At 38.0% G+C, this 22519-nt stretch overlaps 1 protein-coding gene across 1 annotated transcript in view; it reads left to right on the forward strand.

The window, feature by feature from the left end:
* Window positions 1-22519, forward strand: part of LOC126475380 (cyclic GMP-AMP synthase-like receptor) — a 268982-nt gene that overhangs the window by 105788 nt on the left and 140675 nt on the right. Inside the window, exon 5 of the mRNA XM_050103204.1 lies at window positions 5810-5954. Coding sequence (XP_049959161.1) covers window positions 5810-5954 — 145 coding nt within the window. The remainder of the gene's footprint in view (window positions 1-5809; window positions 5955-22519) is intronic.

Here is a 22519-nt window from a genome sequence, read left to right on the forward strand (position 1 = left end):
AAAAAAAGAAATGTTTTGTGGATAGCTAACCATCCTGGAACATTTACATATGAGAGAATTGTTTTATATTGTCAAGTTTGGGAGAGAAACATTTCGTGCAAAAATAAGTTTCAAGTAGACCAGAAATGTCAAGACAAGTCTTTATATCACAGTAATACAGAAGAAAGGACCACAACTACAACTTCTGACAACAGCAAGTCGTAGTAGCAGGGATTTGTCCATAGGTAACCAGAAAAGTTGGCTTAACATGGATCTTTGTGAAGCATTAACTGCAAGCAATATTTGTCTTCACAAACTTACAAATCCTATCCTCAAAGGCATCCTGTGGTAATATTGCTTAAATCAAAATATACCAGATGAATCAACAATGTGTAAAAATTACTTACAGACAGTGTATGTAAATGTTCTGGAAGAAATACAAAATGAACTCGAGGACAGCATTATCTGAATTTTGATTGACAAAACTACAGATACTTGTGGCTGTTACATTGCAAATTTGATTGTTGGTGCTTTAAAAGAAGATCCTTATTCTTCCTATTTAGTGGCCTGCAAAGAACTTGAAAAAGTAAACCATTCTACGATCACCAGACTTGTAAATGAGGGTATTGATGCAGAAGGCCCTTTACTGCTTACAAAAATGTTTTGAGTGATTGAAATATTTGGAACAGGTCTTGCTAATTTATGGTTACAATAGTAGAAAAATGTAAAATAAATTGTAAGTTATGCTTTTGTCCAATAGTATTAATTAAAAGTTATTGCTGTTCAAGAAATTCATGACTGTATTTTGTTTTTTAAATAAAATATTACAGAGTTCTTGAGCGTGCCCTTCTGCGTGCAATATATTTCGAAGTTGGTCATGTACATACTGATTGTTTCGCTGCAATCCACTCGGATCACATCTGCTTCTTATCGACAACAATAGCAAAGAAGAAACAATTCTTAAAACACCATATGTGCCACCATTTTGCAAATTTTTAGAAAATAATCCCAGAAAGACCCCCTTGCTAACCTCTACAAGAAAGTATTCAGAAAATGATATCAGTATTCTAAATGTACTGATTTTTCACTTGGCAGATGCTCTTTCTTGTAATTGATATGCACAGGTTTGACTTTGAGATATAATGCTCGCATTAACTACCATGTTTTTTTTATTATTTGATCTTGCATATAATCTGGTCTCTAATAATAATAAATCAAATATTTTAAACCAAGAAATATATTTTAATGTGATAGCTGATCTTTCATGTATCATACCTGACTATAATCTTTAACTTTGCATTGGTATGAAAAATGTCACTTTTCATTCTCGCTCTCTCTCACAAAGACACCACAGTAGTAACTGAAGTAACATAGCTTAGAAAAATCATAAATTTTCATTCCTCTTAAACACTTTTTGTCCACTAAGACACTACCAGTATATTTTCTGGTGTTGCTAACACTAGCTGACTATAATCACAATAAACAGTAACATTTTCTCAGTCTGTCTTTCCTATATGAAAAACTTCAAATTTTTTTAAAACATGCATGTAAGTTTACCAACATGACTGTAATTTCAAATCCATTTTTGTTCATCTAGCACAAAACAGCAGTTATGTCTGGTTCATGCAAACAGTATGAAATTCACAAAGAATGAATGTTAAAAAAAAGAAACACAAATAATATTTCATATACAAGAATAAGCTTAACTTATTTTCAGTTCCTTAGAAATATTTTTGATTCAATACATTTAATCAGATCATCTGGCGTGTGAGAATCAGATCATCTGGCCTCTGGTTAACTACATGATTATTAGACTAGTAAAAAGGAGAAGATCAGTTGATAGTGAGAGATAGTTACAAAAAGATATAGAGATGAGAAACATAAGGTGACAAAATACTGCAAGAGCTTATGCTCCTGTGTTAGTTAAGTTCATATCTCATTCAGCTCTTTTGATCTGTTGAGGGGACTATTGTTAAGGTTCATTTATACTGTTTTGTTTTCTCTGATTTCTATTTTTATCACCTGTTGCCTAAATCATCATCTAAGCTTCCTTTCCCAAACACTGTTTATGACTCTGTACCATAAAGTACTGCCAGTAATTCTGTCAGCACAAATTTCAAATTGCAAAATGGTTTGAACTCTCCTAGCACTATAGTTCTCACAGTGCTCTGGTATAGGTGAAGTCTTGTTAGTGTAGCTGATTGTCATCAAAAAGTTATGAGTGTTGCTTTCCTTGCACACTTGTCCTATGTAAGTTTCTGCTTTAGTTCATATTTGCTTCTATAATGTTTCTTCAAAAATATCTGAAGTTGCAGTGTTTTTTATCTTAGGTGAGTTCACAGATTTTAAAGTTTCCGGTACCACAGAAATGTCAGTGTGTCTTTCAATTAAAAAGATCTTCACTGACTGCAGGTCTAACTTCAAAAGTTATTCTTTCTATTATACTGCACATTCTTTCTATTATACTGCACAAAGATGCTGAGTCGCAGATAGATACAACAAAAAGATTCTCACACTTACAGCTTTCTGCCATTAAGGCCTTCATCAACAATAGACAGACATATGCTCTCTCTCTCTCTCTCTCTCTCTCTCTCTCTCTCTCTCTCTCTCTCTCTCACACACACACACACACACACACACACACACACACACACACACAACTGCAGTCTCAGGTAACTCAAAAGGCCTTAACGGCCGAAAGCTATAAGTGCGAGAGTCTTTTTGTTGTGCCTAACTGTGACTCAGCATCTCCATTATATGGTGAGTAGCAATTTTCCTTCACTAAAATTGTTGTTTTCCATCCTGGATTTTCTATTGTTTGATACTGTTCAAAGAAACACTTGTTTCTGTTACTAGTTTGTTCATTACTAGCCTTTATGGTGGATTCATTTCCCCCCCAATCTAGATCCTATTTTTCAAACCTTAAGCTTGAGTTGTGACTGTTCTCTTTCGCTGTGCCTTGTCATTCCGTTTCTGTTGCATGTTTCATAATTCTTCTAATATATAACTTAAAAAAATCACTCTGATCTGGCTTTTCATGGACTGATGTCACTTAAATTTTCAAAAACATCTTGGCTTTCATCTACAACCCTCTCCATTGCTTCACTATTTCTTTACTGTTCATGTTCACTCAGTTATAAAGTACCTTATTTAAAAAATTAAAATTTTACTAATTTGCCAGTATTTCGTTAGTCTTGTGCTATGATATTCAAAATTATTTTTGTTTATTTTTATTTACTTGTAGTCCATGTAAGCTCAAAGTTCCTTTGCAGCTTCCAAATGCAAACCAGTGTTCCTTCAGCGTCCAGATTCTTTGTTTCTTCACAATATTTTGCATACATAATTTTAACTTGAGTACTGAAAATTTCTTTTTGTGTCATTTCCCAGTAATAGAAAAACTACTAATACTCCAGCCACAATAGTCTATAATCCAGGCAGCAGCCCATATGAATGGTGCACTTCTCTTACTATAGACAGTTAAACATACCACACATTGGTATAATACCATGTATTTATATGTCTAAAAGTAAAAGCATAGCTAAGTGTTGTAGACTCAAGGTATGACATTAATCCCAGCTGATGCTCACACATATGATGCACCTCTCTTTTTATATATCCTTTAAAACATAAATTTTATAAACATTGCTTAAGAAGTAAATTGCTTTAAAGCGCTGTATTTGTAAGTCCAAGAGTAGTAATGGCAAACAGTATTTAAAATTTCACTTAGCTTCCTTAAGCAGTTTTTAAATGACACAGGTTGGAGTACATTCTTCAATGATAAATCATTATTTATTAGCACTTCCACATGATATTATTCAAAACAATATTATTGTACCTGGGAGTGAGGGCATTTTGGTTGGCTTATTGTGAGTGAGCACATAATTGGGGTTGATAGTATATACACCACTAACATGAAAGCATTGGCAGTATGATGCAGTCTCCTTAGTCACCATTGTGTTTGTTTATTGTAATGTCATGATGTGTTTATGTTGGTGGCCAAGTACAATAATATGGTGCTGATTAGTGTTAAACATATGCTGATTAGTGTTAAACATATTTTCATAGTGTTGCAGACAAAAATCAAAATATACTGTACTTTTTTGTCTGTATCCATTTCCAGAGAAGTTCCCTAGATGTTAATCTAAATTATGTCAAAATGGTGTAAAACTAAAAGAGACTGAAAAAATTGCCACCAAATGAATACAATATAGGATGTGTAACTGTTTTAGAAAAATTCAGAACAACCAATAGTCAAATTAATAATAGGATAACTTCCATTTTCTGGATCGTTTAACAAATGTAAGTCACATATCTTTTCCAAAGATATGTATGTATTTAAAGATTTTTAGTAACAATAATAAATGGCAAATGTTACAAAATTTATTAATAAAAAATTAAAAAACCTCCTGTTGCGTTGTAATATCAATTACATATCAGTTTTAAAGATTTAAAAATGTAAACAAGAATATATGTTTTGTCTGCATTTAAAACTGATTGGTAAAAATACCAAAGCAAAATTAAGGAAGACTCATTTTTAAGTATTTAGTGTTGATTATTTCCCCAGCTAATTTTCATAATTTGAGATCAAAGTTTGAAAATATATTGATATTTAAATGAAAAATTATATGTATGGAAAAACTGTTCCAAACAGCCATAAAAATTCGAAAACATTCACAAACATGGATTACATAATTTACTTATGAAAACCAATCCACATCTGGCCAAAATTTGAGTGGTATCATATAGTTCATTAATCAAGCACAAATTCTGATAGCACTAGATTCATTATAACTTCTTGTATCACTTCATGTGTCAGTCTCTAACAGTTACCCTTCTAAATTACTTCCAGAAGAATGTAAGGAAACAGTCCAACACAAAAGGAAACAGTCCAACACAAATGACAAAATTATGCCCCAGGAAAAACATGATTGTGAGTGCTAAATGCACGCAGAAAATAAATTTAGTGTGGCTGTAGCACATTCTTTCCTGGAAGCTGAATACCTGCCATGGAACAGCAACTAGTTGCTAAATTATTATGAAATGTGGCTGTGTTTAACATGGTAGTGTGGACCCTTTACATTATTTATTTTTCTTACATGGAGCTTAGTTTATGTAACTTTAGAATGTCATCAGTGAATATATATTTTGTTCCATTTGCATATTATACTTTCACTTTTCTGTGATATTCCTGCTTGGCTAGGGCACAGAAAAAATACAAAATTAATTGATACTGAACACTAAATCTAAATTTAGAATATGGATTTATTCATCGTGTAACATACACATTAGTCATCAGATTAAAGTTCAAATAAAAAATTCACTTGCACCAAAACATAGTTCATGAGCTGGAGCAGCATTCTGAAGTTAATATATTTTTTTCCTGAGAGAGAAGTAAAATTTAGATAATAATATAATTGACAAAGAACACTGTGATTAAATTATCTGTTTACTCTTCGCCAACCCACATGTTCTGTTTGTTATTAGAGTTCCTAACTATGAATGTTCTAGCGGCTAACTGCATCTGCATGGAAGCTTCGATTCCCTTGTTATTTTACAGCTAGTGAAGGATGCTGAAGAAATAAATATTTGCTTCCAGCCATACTTAGTGCATTCTTTTAAAATCTACCTTTGCATTGTGTAATATTGTGTGTGTGCGTGTGCGTATGCGTATGTGTGTGTGTGTGTGTGTGTGTGTGTGTGTGTGTGTCTTTGTGTAAAACAATTGGGGGAGAGGAGGCGTCACAGTAAGAGTGTTATGTAGAATGTTAATTATTTCATGAATTTTGTTTTAATTTGGCTAGTGATGTAACATTATGTATAAATTTTGCAGAAAGGCAGAGGCCAAAAAGCAAGTGAAGAAATGGACAGATGCTGAAGGATTTTTCTCAAGATATAAAGTGAATCAGTGGATGCAGAGTGTTGTTGACAAAGCATTAAGAGCATATGAGCAAAATTATAACCAAAAGATATATAAGGTAAGTAAGTTCTACAGAAGAAAAACAATGTGGTAACTTGAGGATGGTTGGACACACACACACACACACACACACACACACACACACACACACACACACACACACACACTGAATGACAGAAAAGAAGTGAAGTACTCAGAAAATGTGATTGGATGCTAATGTAACTTTGTATATATACACAAACCATTGGCAGATGTGTAAATGATTAGATTTGCAGTTCTCTGTGACATAGAATGGTTAGCACAGTGAATGAATGTTGTTCATTTTCAATATTGTTACCAGGCCTGGTATGATATGTGAGGTATGCGAGCAGCAGCAGTTGTAGAGTGATCACTGTGAAGTACACAGACATGCAGCAAACTCATATGAGACATCATTATCAGCACCTGACAGAGTTTTAAAGGGGCCTAATTGTGGGTCTCAATTTGGTCAGCTAGTAGAATCATGCAATATCCAGATTTGTAAGGCATCCAGTGTGACAGTGGCCTGATGTTGGACTGCATTGGAACATGAAGGCAGGCATCTCTGTGGTCAAGGTTCTGGTTGACCACATCTGATCACAAGGGAGAATCACCATATTAAGCACCAAGCACATCATAATCTCATTACATCTGTATCTTTCATCTGAGAACAGGTAATGGACTCACTGCAACACTGCATCATCCCCCAGCATTGCTTAGGGACTAACAGCAGCTGTACAAGGGAATTAATGTTCTGTCTATAGGCTACCATTAACACCAAAATACATATGGCATGAATTGCTGATGACTGGTAATTTATTGGGTTCAGTAAAGAATTGCAGTTTTGTGCTACTTTGGATGACCATCTTGGACAAGTATTCCAGTGACATGGAGTAGGTTCCATTTTTCCAATGCTACTGGAAAAGCACAGCAGTGTTACTCCTGCTGTCATGGTAAGGGAGCAATTGGGTATAACTTCAGGTCATGGCTTGTAGTAATTGAGGAAACTCTGATGACATAACAGTACATCACGGACATTCTGTGTTAGCTCTCATGTGTCAGTATCGTTGTACCATTTTTCAATTTGACGCCCATCCCCTTAACTGAGTGGTTTGTGTGGCTGACTGCATGCTATGGACCTGACCAGGTCTGAGATTTTATCCGCTTGGGGACTGGGTGTCATGTTATCGTCATTATCATTTTATCATCATTAACATGCAACTTGCTGAAGTGGCATCAAATAAAAAGACTTGCATTGGGAGGCCAAACGGCCCCATTAGGCATCTCCTGGCCAATAGTATCATACAATCATTTCATTTCAATGTAACAATGCTTGTCCACACAAAGCACTTGTCTCTGTGAACTGTCTGCATGATAATGAGGTAATCCTATGGCCAGCAAGATCAGTCCCCAATAGAACTGCTGATCATGTAAATCAGTCACTATCACTGAATAACAAGCAACACTGGAAGGACTTGCACCTATGGTCTATTGCCATACACTCATGTTTGCTGCTGAAGAGATGGCTTAGTGGCAGGTCCCGTGCGTGCATAAATTTAACGCTCTGTAGTGTCATTGGATGATGTCTCTGGACATGGGTTCCAATCCTGAATTTGATCCTCAAGATGCCCTCTACAACACCTCAAAGTTGTAGGTACCGTATTGTTACATCCTGTATGTAATACGGAAAACTTGCACTAACTAATCGAGAGAATTGTGAGAAACTGGTATGTTATTTCTCTGATCTCCTTCACCACCATGAGTCTTAAACAAGATTCCCTATACAGGATTGCCCCTCCATTCACCCAGAATCATTCCCATCAACATATGAAGAGATCCACAAACACATACTTGAACTAAACAATAACAGGACATCCAGTGAAGATGGTGTCATTGCAGAACTACCAAAGAACCTTGGATCAAAATTTGTACAGGTACTTACTCAAATAACCACAACCATCTGGCAGACAGAAAAACTTTCTGATGACTAGAAATGTGAATATATCCATTCGCTGCACAACAAAGGAAGTACTATGAAGGCTTTCACGACCGGATGACATATCTTCTGGTAAACCTTCCGGGATGTAAGGTCGTGGTCCATGAAACTCTTCAGCTCCTAACGTTTCGTCCAGAGCTGCGCTGGACATCTTCAGAGGGGTGTTTCTCCTCCGGTGAGTCTTGCCGACTGACGGGTCGGACGTCTGAGAGCGACTTATGTATCGTAGAAAGTGGGCGTGACCAGAGTTACACGTGATATGCAGAGATGACCTTTGTCAGAGATAAAACTTAACTATCGATCGTAATCTCGTCACGGATAAAACTGTCTAACAATTCTGTAGTGCTACTGTCCAAATATCACTAAGTTTCATGGTCTCTTCTTTCCATGAAACTTAGTGATATTTGGACAGTAGCACTACAGAATTGCTAGACAGTTTTATCTGTGACGAGATTACGATCGATAGTTAAGTTTTATCTCTGACAAAGGTTATCTCTGCATATCACGTGTAACTCTGGTCACGCCCACTTTCTACGATACATAAGTCGCTCTCAGACGTCCGACCCGTCAGTCGGCAAGACTCACCGGAGGAGAAACACCCCTCTGAAGATGTCCAGCGCAGCTCTGGACGAAACGTTAGGAGCTGAAGAGTTTCATGGACCACGACCTTACATCCCGGAAGGTTTACCAGAAGAAAGGAAGTACTGTGAATGTGAACAGCTAGCCCCTCCAACAACTCACATACAAAATTCTCTCATCATGCTTTCCCCAGGAACAATTAGAACACAAAATTGGTGAGTACCAGACAGGCATCTGCCCCAGTTATTCATGCACTGAACAACTCTTCAATCTGCAAACAATTCTAAAATACAAAACCATCAGAAATGCTCAGTCATTTGCACTTTCACAGATTTCAAGACAGTGTATGATTCCATTGACTGAAAATCAGTGTTCAACTTCTTAGAAGAACTAAGACTTGCCCCAAAAATATTATGGCTAATCAAACAGATACTGGCTGACACAAGATTGAAACTTAAATTCATGAGTGAAATCTATGACCCCCTAATCATCAAAACTAGAGTAACATTCAGTTATCCTCATCATTGTGCAGGTTAGTCCAGACAAAGTAATGGGGGTATGAGAAAGAATTGAAAATCCAAGGACTCTGGAACCAACCTGGTGAGGATGGACCTGGGACAAAGTTAGCTTTCACAGACAACCTAGCCATATGCTTATTTAATGAAGCAACAGCAAAAAAACAAAATTGCTTAAAGCACTCACAAAGAAGGTTGACCTTCAAATATCTTTCCAGAAGTCTTTTTCTGCTGAAAATTAACCATACAAAAATTAAACACAAAATACAGCAAGATAAATGGAGTTGCACATTGCAAATATCTTGATGAAATCCTCAAATCTGTAAGAGAACAGAAAATCTCACAGTAAACTCAAGTACAAAAAATGAAGAGATCATATGGCAAGACTCTGGATATATACTGGATTGAACAAAATTCCATTTACGGACATCGATGACAGGTTCCTGACACTAAAACATGAAAATAAGTCTAGTAAACATGGGCTGTAAACTGCATACCTTGAGAGCTATAAGCACTTCTTCAAAACTATGAAGCACATTTCTTCTATTGCAAGCTGTTTGATTTGCATATTTTGGAGGGGGTAGTATGAAACAAAACCAGAAAAAAATGTCCAGTAAACATGGCCTCTAAAATTCATACCGAAGATCGATGAGCATTTGTTCAATAGGAGAGATGTGTTTCATAGCAGCAAAGATGAGCATGTTCTCATAGCTCTTAAATTATGCATTTTAGAGCCCATATTTACTGGACATTTTTTTATGTTTTGACAATTTTGACATGTGGCGAAGTAATCAGCATGTTAGCTGATGATGTTGATACCAGGCAGTGACATTAAGAATTTGTGAGGCAAGTGTACAACAGTTAGGGCTGTCAGAGGCCTTACTAACATGCAAACTACTGTAAGCTACATGACGGAGCGTACTTGACATTTTACCACTCATTAGGGTTTCTTCCCATTCCATTTGCGTTTAGAGCATGGAAAAATGGTTTCTTAAATGCCTCTGTGCACTATGTCCCTACAGGAGTGTTATGTACATGGTTGTAATATATTCCAAAATCCCTCACTAAATACTGCCTCTTGAACATTGTAAGTAGGGTTTCAGATTGTGACTAATATTAGCATCAAATATTTGCCTGTTGAAGTTTTTCACCATTTTTGTGATGCTATTCCAAGAGTCAAACAATCCTGTGCCAATTTGAAGTGCCTTTCTTTGCATATGCAATGTTGAAGGAAGGCATCATTCACTCTTCCAGTAGTCAATGTTAGTCTCCCATACACTTGGTGCCAAAACTTTATGGTGTCTGATGCCCATGCAGAGGACCCTTAATGCTAGAACAGTGGCAGATCATTATTAAGAGACTACCAGTATGCCTTATGTGGTACAACTATTGTTAATGTGCTATACTGTGCCAAGGACTACTCACAAATTCATGTGGCTGTAGATATGACACCAATTGGACTCTGTGAGAGTTAGTTCATGATATTCAGCTTACAAAATGATGCACTGACTTGGCAGAGGTTTGTACACAGAGGTGACAAAACTCATGAGATAGCGATATGCACATTTAAAGACAGTGTAGTATCACATATACAAGGTATAAAAGATCAGTGCATTGGCAGAGGTATCATTTGTACTGAGGTAGTTCATGTGAAAAGGCTTTGACATGATTATGGACGCTCCATGGGACTTAACAAACTTTGAATGCAAGGACCAATGACCTCATCAGTTTGGTCCCTTAGGTATTCACATACATTTGAATGCAGAATGGTACTTGGAGCTAGATGCATGGGGCACTCCACTTCATAAGTCATTAAGGAATTTGATATTCAGAGATCCACAGTGTCAAGAATGCGCTGAGAATACTAAATTTCGGGAATTACTCCTCACCATAGACAACTTAGTGGCTGACAGGCTTCACTTGACAACTGAGAGCAATGGTTTTTGTGTAGGGTTGTCAGCACTAACAGAGAAGCAACACTGCACGAAATAGCTGCAGAAATCATTGTGGGACATATGACAAATGTTTCCATTAGTACAGTGTGGTGAAATTTGGTAGCAATGGGCAATGGCAGCAGATGACTGGCATGAGTGCCTTTGCTAACAGCACAACATAATCTGCAGCATCTCTCTTGTGCTCGTGATCATATTGGTTGGACCCTAGATGGCTGTAAAACTGTGGCCTGGTCAGGTGAGTCCCGATTTCAGTTGGTAAGAGCTGGTGGTAGGGCTCGAGTGTGGCACAGATGCCATGAAGCCATGGACCCTGTGCAAACTGGTGATGGCTTCAAAATTGTGTGGGATGTCATTACACGGAATGGGCTGGGTCTTCTGGTCCAACTTAACTGATCACTGACTGCAATGGCTATTTTTGGATACGTGGAGACCATTTACAGCCATTCATGGACTTCATGTTCCCAAACAACGACGGAATTTTTTTCGATGACAATGTGTCATGTCACTGGGTCACAATTGCTCACGTAAGGTTTGAAGAATACTCTGGACAGTTCGAGTGAATGAGTTGGCCATCCAGATCACCTGATGTGAATCCCATCGAATAATTATGGAACATAGTGAAGAGGTCAATTAATGCACAAAATCCTGCACCACCAGCACTAGAGGTGCCATGTCTCAGTATTTCTGCAGAGGACTTCCAACAACTTGTTGAGTCCAAGTCACATTGAGTTGCTGCACTGTGCCATGCAAAACGAAGTCCGACATGATAGTACTATGTATCCCATGATATCTGTCACCTCAGTGTAGATTTAGTGCTATAAGGTTTGCCCTATCGCTTCAAGTACCTTGATGACATCCTTGTTTTTTCAGCCATGGCAGTAGTACACCAACTGCACTTAGTAAAAATCATTAGAGGCCTGGACAAATAATTGATTGTACTAAACACTGCTAGGTTTGTTTATAGGCAACAAGAGATCAATTTTTTAGGCCACGTGATTTCACCAGCAGGGTTTTTACTGGTGCTAGAAAAAGTAGAAGCAGTATGGAAGATTCCATGGCTCGAAACCACAAAAGAACTGTGGTGCTTTCTGGCAATTCTCAGTTTTTACTGGTGTAATCTATACCAATCAGAAAAAATATAAGGACCTCTAACCCAATACTGCGGATGGACACTTTTTAAAACGCTAAGCCTCATAGCTTACAAATTTATTACATACATTTGTATGCAGTTGTAGGTGATAGAGTTTGCAATTTACACAGACCACAAACCACTTGTCTAGCCTACAGGCAGAACAACAATAAATATTCACCATGACAATACAACCAATTGGAATTTATAGCTCAGTTCAGCACCGATATATGTCACACATCAGGAATTAATGACATAGTAGCTGACGGCCTATCCCCTGTGAAAAGTATAAGAGATGCAGTGGATTTTACTCAGCTCGCCAAAGCACAAGAATCAGACCAGGAGATCAGGATCTTCTGAAAGACACTTCTTCCAACTTTCAGCTGAAACTGATCGATATCCCTTCCACAAATGTTAAGCTATATTGTGAAGTTTTGAATAGCAGATCTTGTCAATTCTTACCTTCCTCAGTCTGTAGAAATACTTTTGAGAACATGCACTACTTATGTGACCATAGTGTCAGGTCAACAGTTAAACTGATCGCTAGCCATTTTGTGTGGCCCAGTATGTAGAAAAATTGTAGAACCAGGACTCATGCTCATGTTCAATGCCAACATAGCAAAGCATCTCACTACACATATGCACATGTGAGATTTCCCAGACACAACTGCACAACTTGCAGATGTACATATCAATGTGGTAGTACTATTACCACCTTCAAATGGCCAAACATATCCATTAACAGTGATCGACTGTTTTATCAAATGATCAGAAGCCATATCAGTAAACAATATTCCACAGAAACACAAGCCTCTGCCTTTGTCTCACACTGGATATCCCAGTTTGGTTGTCCACCACACATAACAGATTGTGGCCAACAATTCGAATCTGAACTGTTTGCCCAGCTGAGCAAATTCTGTAGTGCCATACATCATAAGATTACAGGCTATCACCCAGCAAGTAATGGAAGATTGAATGCTGTCACCAGTTGTTAAACTCTGCCATGGACTCTTTGCGAGTTGGCCTAGTTTATGGAGAAGTACTGAAACTTCCTTGTGAGTTCATTGGTCCATGCTTGGTCTTGGTGGAGGACACAATCAAACAGACTTCAATTCTCAATGGACAGAACAGGTGATGCAATTTGACCATGCCCAGCATCGATGCATGGAACATCACAAATCTTTGTGCACTGTGAGCTACAAACATGAATGCATGTGATTTTATCCAGGGGGGGTTGAAGCTGGTACTGACACTGCCGTACATAGTCCGCCGTCATGTTGTTGGCTTATTGGCAGAAGTGAAAAAACAATAGATCTTTCTATTAATGGCAAACCCAGTACTGTATCCATCAACATGGTTGAGCCAGCCTTTGTGTTGCCAGAATTGCCCAAATGCAAGCAAAGCACAACCAGTCACAGCCTGTGGCTCGGGTACAACCTCTACTGGAAGCAGAACCTCAACCAGAGTTCTGAACGCATTCTGTACAGCACCTTCTCCTCCCACTGTGATTCAAGGGTGATGCTCCCTGCACAATTTGTGGATGATGCCTTGCTTTCTCCAAGGGGGTAGTGTAGTGGCAGACATTAACGTTAATATTTCATATCTGTACCTGGCTGAGTTATGAGCATTTCATATTAAGTTTGGAAGTATATCAACTAGTCTTGCTACAAAATTGTACTACTACATGTTTCGTGTTTTGTGAAATGTGCAAATTTACATTTTTGAAAGTTAAAAGCCAATTGAACCACTTTGAAATCTTATCATAAACTAATTGAACATTTGTGCAGCTTTTTTCAAATATTATTTCATTATAGTTATCCGTATGATCTTCAAAATGTCTGAGGTTATTGTTAATGTGTCTGCCAGATCAATAATAAACAACATTAACTGCAAGGAACCCAACACATTTTGCTATGGCATTCCTCGAGTTAATTCTACATTGACCCATGATTTTCACAGTGTCAAGTGAGAAAATCAAGAGTTTACTTTGCTTGACTGGTGCTTTCAGAATCAGTGGGAGTGACCATAGAGGAGGTATGAGATATGATGGCCATAGAGGAGGTATGAGATATGAGCTCAGTATACATTCTAAGGGTGTACAACTCCTGCTAAGGTGAAAGAAGACTGGGAGCAGTAACTGAGGAAACACCAACTAGGTCTACAGGCCATGGAACATCACCAGCTAGTTCTAGAAGCTCTGACTGCTGCAGCAAGTTTTGCTAAGTAGGCTGCAATGTGGAATTCAGAAACCCAAATGCCTCTACAAATTTTTATTTTGGGACTATAGACTACAATACTTCCAGAAATGGAAACATGTTTGTGGAGTTGAAGGATAAACTAAATAAGATAATATGCCATATCACAGAGTTATTATGAGTATGGGAAAAGTAAATAAATAAAACAGAGATGTAACAGAAATCAAATCAAGACATTTGTCTTGTTATAGCGGAGAGGATCCCAACAATTTGGTAGTTTGGTATGATGTTACAGTCAATGAGTGGCTTCAGCTGGATGTGGAATACCTGAAGAAACTTGTAAACTCTCTTTCTTATTGAAATTAGGTCATCATCAAAGCCAGAGCAGGGTTACATGGTATTAGCATGATGTGTCTTGCAGGTGACCAATCCTTTATCTGGTAGGCCTATTTCTTCATTTGACTTAGGTCCCTGGTGGGCCCAAAGTGATTGGATCCCATATGGATATATCCAGTTATGGATGTTACAGAGTCCTCACATATGCATATTCACCAATATTCTGCCTCTAAATGACTAAATAGTATGTCCTCATGATGTAAAAATTTCATGCCCTTTGCTTATTTTCTAGGGCTTCGTACTAATTCCTATGTCTTTTTTTTAATTATTTTTTCCTGACCATCAGATTAAGTCCCTGCTTGTATTTCTGTATTGCCGTAGTATTTTCATCTCTTTGCTACCTTCATTGTAAATATCATACTTTAAACTGATTTTCAGAGGGGACTCCCATGCCTAATCTTTCACTTTCAGTGGCAGTCTTGATAAGGTGTCAGTCACTGAATTTTCATCTCTTCCTGTTCACCATATTGGTAAACTGAAGCAAACAATGTCCAATACAATCTGTTGTGCAACAACATACTTTACATTACAGTAGATTTGTGATCTGAACATACAGTCATTTTCTGGCCTTTTAATAGATAGTAATTCTTGGATTAAATCCTCACTTTTTTAAAGGTTTCCTGTTCAATTGTAGTGTAATTTCATTCAAAGGCTGTTAGCCGTCTGCAAGTAAAAGCCACTGGTTATCAGTTAATCAAGTTAGCAGATCTATTAGCAGAAAACATAAGGGAGGTCACCAGCACATGCAGACAAGTCCCCATGGTTATTGGGGTCATGTGAGACACTGACATTAGGTCAAATACTGAATTCAGGAGGCTGTATTAAAAGAAATTAAATTCACAGATTCTCAGTTTGTCTTATAATGATAGAGGAAGAAATCAACTTGCTCCATCAGAATATTAGGGCAATAGACAATAAAGTAATTGAACTGTTAATTTGTTTGCAAAATCTTAATAGGTAGAAAGAAATAACTACAGGGATAGAAAATGGGAAAGTAAGTGATTATGAGTTAGCTGTATATTCATGTACATCCGATATCGATAAAGGAGGAATTGTCATATTCACAAAAAAGGGAAATAAAACAAAAATGTCGAAACAAGGAAATTCTTTATACATCGAGATATAGAAACATTTGCTTGTGAGTTACTATTGTGAAATGTGATTGCTGCTGTAAACAGCTCTCTACTGAGTAAAGGGGAAATTTTCATTAAAAAATTTGATTAATGATCATGCTCTGTCAGTCAAAAGAAAAGGATTATTAATTTATGGTGATTTTAATATAAATTTCTTGCAGGAATCAGACAGGAAAAGTGATGTAGAGGTGCTTTTAGCCTTTTATAATTTGGTATCAGTCATTAATATTCCTACGTGAGTTACTCCAGATAGTATTATCCTTCTTGATAATATACTCACTCAACAAGCAGATGTTAAAGAGATACCTGCCTATCCAGTGTTAAATTAATTATCAAATCATCATGCACATTTAGTCACATTATATAACTTTGCTCTACGTGTAGTTCGGAAATAAAACAGTGGGGCTGGTTAATGCCAAAACTACTGAAGGTTTTAGAAAGAATGTTAAAACGTGTTAACTGCTTTGAAATTTACAGTAAATGTAATGTTATCTGCAAAATCAACATATTTCTTAATGAATTTGTTTCCATTTTTGAAAGCCGTTCTACCAAAAAGATAATGAAATGTAATAAAGGCAAGTTATAAAAAACTGGGGATCACTACAGTTATTGGAGTCTCTTCACAATGAAAATAGGACATGTAAAAAAGAGTTGTAACAAGTAATGACTCATATATATTTTCTTATTACATACAGTAATGTAACATATTAAGAAAAGTTGTAAAAAATCTGAGAGTGTGCACATCTTGTCAGAAACTGGCAGATTAGGTAATAAACTAAAGAAATGGGAAGAAGCCACAGAAAAAGACAGTAATTTCTATGAGAGGGAATGGGAGCACTGCAAAAGAAAGTTCATGCACAGCAAATATTTTTAATAATTAAAGTCTCAAAAATATGTAAAAAACTGGTACAAATAGTTTGGAAGAGAAAGCAACACAGAGAACACTCAATGAAGTAACTCATGGCAAAATTTTTTTAGTAAAAATTTCTTTAAAATTTCTTGAGGAAATGTTTAAAAGTTTCAAAATAACATACAGCTCAAGTTTAAATTGACTCCCGCTAACAGAATTAAAAATAATCACTGTCCTATAAATAGGGTACTGGGCACTTATGGTGTGTTATAAAGAAAACATTCTTTCTTCAACTTTTCTGGTTTTTTTTCCACTCTATTTTTACGGAGATAAATTAAAAACAAAACACTAAGTTTCAGAGTGGGAAAGATTTATTTACATGCTCAAATTACAAAATAAATTCAGTGCTCTTGAAAGATTATGAGAAATAATTTATGAAAGTCTGTAGTTAGCCTGTAAATGGAGTCACATCAGTCACACACTTGGTGAACAAGGATAGTTGTGATTAGAACCTACAGCCTCAGTGAGTTACACTTATTAAAAATGCTGTATCTAATTATTGTTGATCTAAATGTTGGAAAGAAAGTATTCAGAGAAATTAGTAGCTAGTTAGATGGTACAATTACAACTGAACCACTTCATTGAGAATTCCGGTTAATTACGAAAATTTATAAAACAAGGAGTACCTAAAGTTACACCACATTCAGCATAAAATGCTAGAGGCTTTCCTGAAAAATTTTGGTACTGGCATCTTTTTTGCTTGTCTCTTTTTCCAATGATGTGATCTCTCGCATCCAGCTGCACAGTATCCAGAACTTTCTTCCTAGAGGTCCACAGTGGTACTGGTCTGTCAATGTTTCTTCTTGCAATTTGCTTAATTTTCAGATTTGTGGTGGCACTGTACCTTTAAATATCCTTGATGCTTTTGACCTACTGAGATACACTGTTGTGGAGTACAAATGTGTTTACCACAGCCATGTCAGCAATTCTAATGAAAATTGTCCAGTACCATTTTTTCCAGAACCAGTCATTGTGGTCTATGCTGCTGGTATATTTGTTGTACTGACTCATAAGATAACGCTATTTGACGAGCTTCTTTTCATTTTGTCCCTTTTGTTGTCTAGAAACCGATACCAGAGGCTCAATTAGTTCAAAATTTGTTGCCAATAAAACACAGGTGTCGTCATTTCACTTTGCCATGGTGATTTGCTTTGTATTGTTGTAATTGGTATCATAATATTCTTGATCTTTTTTGCTAAGATTTTATCTGCTTTGAAAGGGAAAAAAGCAGTTCTGTTTTGTCTTAATGTACTTGTGACATGGAACACCATCTGTTTTAGTTCTACAAATAGATAATATGAACTAAAAAAAGTTATGTATAAATATTGTGATACTGCCATTTGGGTCAATGATGTGATCTAGCATTATTTTCACGGCTCAATTTCCCAGAGGCTGAGAATCTTCAGAGATGTCCTTCCAACAAAACAAATCAAAATTATGACAATAGCCACCCCTTCCATACAAAGCCCAAAATTTATCCCTTCTAGAAACTGCTTCAGAGAATGACAACCTTAGTACCTGACCTTCATTTCATTGATCGAGAGATTTTCATAAAAAATTCCCCACTACTGGAAGTGGGGGATTCATAGCAACAATCAAATTTCTGACCATGAACCCTCCATCACTTTTGTTAGCATGTGCTTCATTATTATCTACAAAATGAAGCATTGCTTTTAGTTCATGTTATTTATTACATGGTGTAGCACTTTTTACAAGGGACACGATCAGATCATCTGCTTCAGACCAATAATTTCTCTGGTTGGCAATGCGCGGTATCCAGATAAAATTTAAGAACCCAGTAAAAAGTTTCAGTTCATCTACTGAGGTAGAATACTATGACTTGTTTCTCCACTATTCTTCATACTCTTCAGTTTCTTCCATAATGCTATGTAGCAACTCAGAAGTAAGCAACTCCTCAAAAATGTCCAGTGACGTATAACCTTGTAGTGCGTTCACAATATTTTCACAGTTAGTTTTTGCCAGACTATTTATATTGCGGGAACTGTAATTAGGATTTGTCTTAGACCATTTTACCATTCGTTTGCTCATCTTCTTTTTAGAAGAACGATTCTGTGGTTGTGACTGAACTTAAATTTCCTTGGCACTAGATGAAGAGGCTGTAGAATAGCTTGGAACGTTGTTTCCCTCTTGCATGTTGATTCCTACTGTCCCTGGAGTATCCTACACCATAGGACACCCTGTTTCATCATCATTGAAACTCTGCTCAACTGTCAGTTCATCAAATCAGTTGGTAATGCGACCATATCTGCCTGTATATCCTCAGAAAACGAGTATTCTGCAGCCTCCTCAGCTGATTTGAATGTTTTCTGCTGATACATATTAGAATTCCTGAGAGAAAAGGAAATTGGGTGTAGGTATTATAACAGCCCAGTGTCTTATTATTGGACACCATTTTCAACTCAGTTTTTTTGGTGTGTGATTATTAGTTTTCATCAAGTATTTTGTGCAGCTGGCATAAATAGACTTTTAACATACTATACTAAGTAATCTAATTTACCTACCCTTCTCGTAAGACTTACAACAAAACTGAAATAAAATCATGTGCACAGGAAAAAAAATTGCTAATATTAAGATAAAGACATTTAAACACAAACTAAGAGACTTACAAATGGACTGTAGTTGTAGTTAGTGTGGGGGCAACAATGAATGCAGACAGAAATTACGTGGTGGTCATTGTTGCACAATTGAATATTTAATGTCCTTAGTTACTTCTACAATGCATCATTAAGTCATGCTGATTTCCCAACGACACTGAACTATGCCATTTTTAGGACTCTTTGTAATGAGCCCACGGATGTCAATACCTACTACCCAGTGTCACTCCTTAATGATTTCCTAAAATTTCTGAGAAGGTAAAGTACTCCAGAGTTGTCACCTGTTTGTGTATTTGTGGGATACATAGCCAGTCCTGTTTTGATTTCAAAAGAGCTATCCTATGTAATCTGCTATTTATACATTTACTGACCACATAATAAAATCTTGTGGAGAGCATCACCTTTTAGGATCTACTGTGACTTATTGAAGGCACTGTCATAACTTTCTATTAGCAAAGTTAAATTTTTGTAGAATATGTAATTCACAAATGTGTGGTTTACTTCTTATTTAAGAAACAGAATGCTGAAGTTACCTTAGGCTGTTTGAGTAATAGAAAGAGGGACACCACATTATTTGCATTGGAAGAAATTATAAAGGGGCTCCCACGGAGTTTGATCATTGTCTCATTATTGTTCCAGTCTTATTGTTCTTGCTTTATGTTAATAATCTGCCATTTTATTTGAATCTGGAGGCAGAATTAGTCCTGTTTCCAGATGGTACAAGCTTTGTTGTGAAACTGAGCAAAGAAGCATGAACATAGCAGACAGTAAAGAATGTTTTTGCAGAAGTTCCTGAATGCTTTTGCAATAATGCACTATCTTTAAACTTTGAAAAAATGCCGTTCACCTTGTTTTGCACTGTCTGAAATACGAATACCTCACCTCCTATTTACCTAATATACACTCCTGGAAATTGAAATAAGAACACCGTGAATTCATTGTCCCAGGAAGGGGAAACTTTATTGACACATTCCTGGGGTCAGATACATCACATGATCACACTGACAGAACCACAGGCACATAGACACAGGCAACAGAGCATGCACAATGTCGGCACTAGTACAGTGTATATCCACCTTTCGCAGCAATGCAGGCTGCTATTCTCCCATGGAGACGATCGTAGAGATGCTGGATGTAGTCCTGTGGAACGGCTTGCCATGCCATTTCCACCTGGCGCCTCAGTTGGACCAGCGTTCGTGCTGGACGTGCAGACCGCGTGAGACGACGCTTCATCCAGTCCCAAACATGCTCAATGGGGGACAGATCCGGAGATCTTGCTGGCCAGGGTAGTTGACTTACACCTTCTAGAGCACGTTGGGTGGCACGGGATACATGCGGACGTGCATTGTCCTGTTGGAACAGCAAGTTCCCTTGCCGGTCTAGGAATGGTAGAACGATGGGTTCGATGATGGTTTGGATGTACCGTGCACTATTCAATGTCCCCTCGACGATCACCAGTGGTGTACGGCCAGTGTAGGAGATCGCTCCCCACACCATGATGCCGGGTGTTGGCCCTGTGTGCCTCGGTCGTATGCAGTCCTGATTGTGGCGCTCACCTGCACGGCGCCAAACACGCATACGACCATCATTGGCACCAAGGCAGAAGCGACTCTCATCGCTGAAGACGACACGTCTCTTTTCGTCCCTCCATTCACGCCCGTCGCGACACCACTGGAGGCGGGCTGCACGATGTTGGGGCGTGAGCGGAAGACGGCCTAACGGTGTGCGGGACCGTAGCCCAGCTTCATGGAGACGTTGCGAATGGTCCTCGCCGATACCCCAGGAGCAACAGTGTCCCTAATTTGCTGGGAAGTGGCGGTGCGGTCCCCTACGGCACTGCGTAGGATCCTACGGTCTTGGCGTGCATCCGTGCGTCGCTGCGGTCCGGTCCCAGGTCGACGTGCACGTTCACCTTCCGCCGACCACTGGCGACAACATCGATGTACTGTGGAGACCTCACGCCCCACGTGTTGAGCAATTCGGCGGTACGTCCACCCGGCCTCCCGCATGCCCACTATACGCCCTCGCTCAAAGTCCGTCAACTGCACGTACGGTTCACGTCCACGCTGTCGCGGCATGCTACCAGTGTTAAAGACTGCGATGGAGCTCCGTATGCCACGGCAAACTGGCTGACACTGACGTCGGCGGTGCACAAATGCTGCGCAGCTAGCGCCATTCGACGGCCAACACCGCGGTTCCTGGTGTGTCCGCTGTGCCGTGCGTGTGATCATTGCTTGTACAGCCCTCTCGCAGTGTCCGGAGCAAGTATGGTGGGTCTGACACACCGGTGTCAATGTGTTCTTTTTTCCATTTCCAGGAGTGTACCAACAAGAAATAATAAACAGGATAGAAAATGGCATGCCAGAAGATTGGTGCCAGAAGAGTGTAGGGGGATGTCATGTGGTGCCAGACAAACAGCCAGAAGTTACAAAATATCTTCATTATGGAACCCCTCTGTGGTTCAATACAGGCAACAGCAGCGTGGCTGAGGTACCCAAAGGCTTCCTGTGTGAGTGTGTGTGTGTGTGTGAGTTCTGAATTTCTCCCACTACCATGTGTGATTCTAGAAGTTGATCAAGGGGGGGGGGGGGGGTTAGTGCGGGGGAGGGGGTTTGGGAGAATGTAATATCATGTAACAAAAGGAGAGTCCTCCACCGACAAATTGGTAAAATTTGGTGTTGCTTAAAGTAGTTTTTGGTAACTGTTTAGGAGTTCAGGGGGAAAAAAACTTATTTTAACATGGTAGATTTTATAGATTACATAAACCATAAAAAAGGTGAACTTACAACAAATAAGTTTTCATTAATTTTGTGGATACAGAAGATGACATGAATGTAAACACTTGAACTTGACATGAATGTAAGAAAAATTCTGTAACAAAATTCACTGGATATTTTCATCTTCTGCCCAATTTGTCATGCTCTTTCATCTCTTTTTCTTTTTACTCAATATGTCAATGATATTTTCAATGTCCATATCTCTTTCTTTATGGATATTTGGAAGAGCCAATCCATTTACTCTCAGCTGCCCCATTGTGTTACGCAAATAAGTCTTTATTTGTCTCAAAGTAGAGAAGCATCATTCAGGAGCACTTGTGGTGGCAGAAATAGTCCCAAATATTTAAAGTAAAACCTACACATTTGGGAAAAAACTGCTTGTCACAGTTCTTTAAATTTTCAGTT

Source organism: Schistocerca serialis, chromosome 4, assembly GCF_023864345.2.
Source record: "Schistocerca serialis cubense isolate TAMUIC-IGC-003099 chromosome 4, iqSchSeri2.2, whole genome shotgun sequence".
NCBI classification, from domain to species: Eukaryota; Metazoa; Arthropoda; class Insecta; order Orthoptera; family Acrididae; genus Schistocerca; species Schistocerca serialis.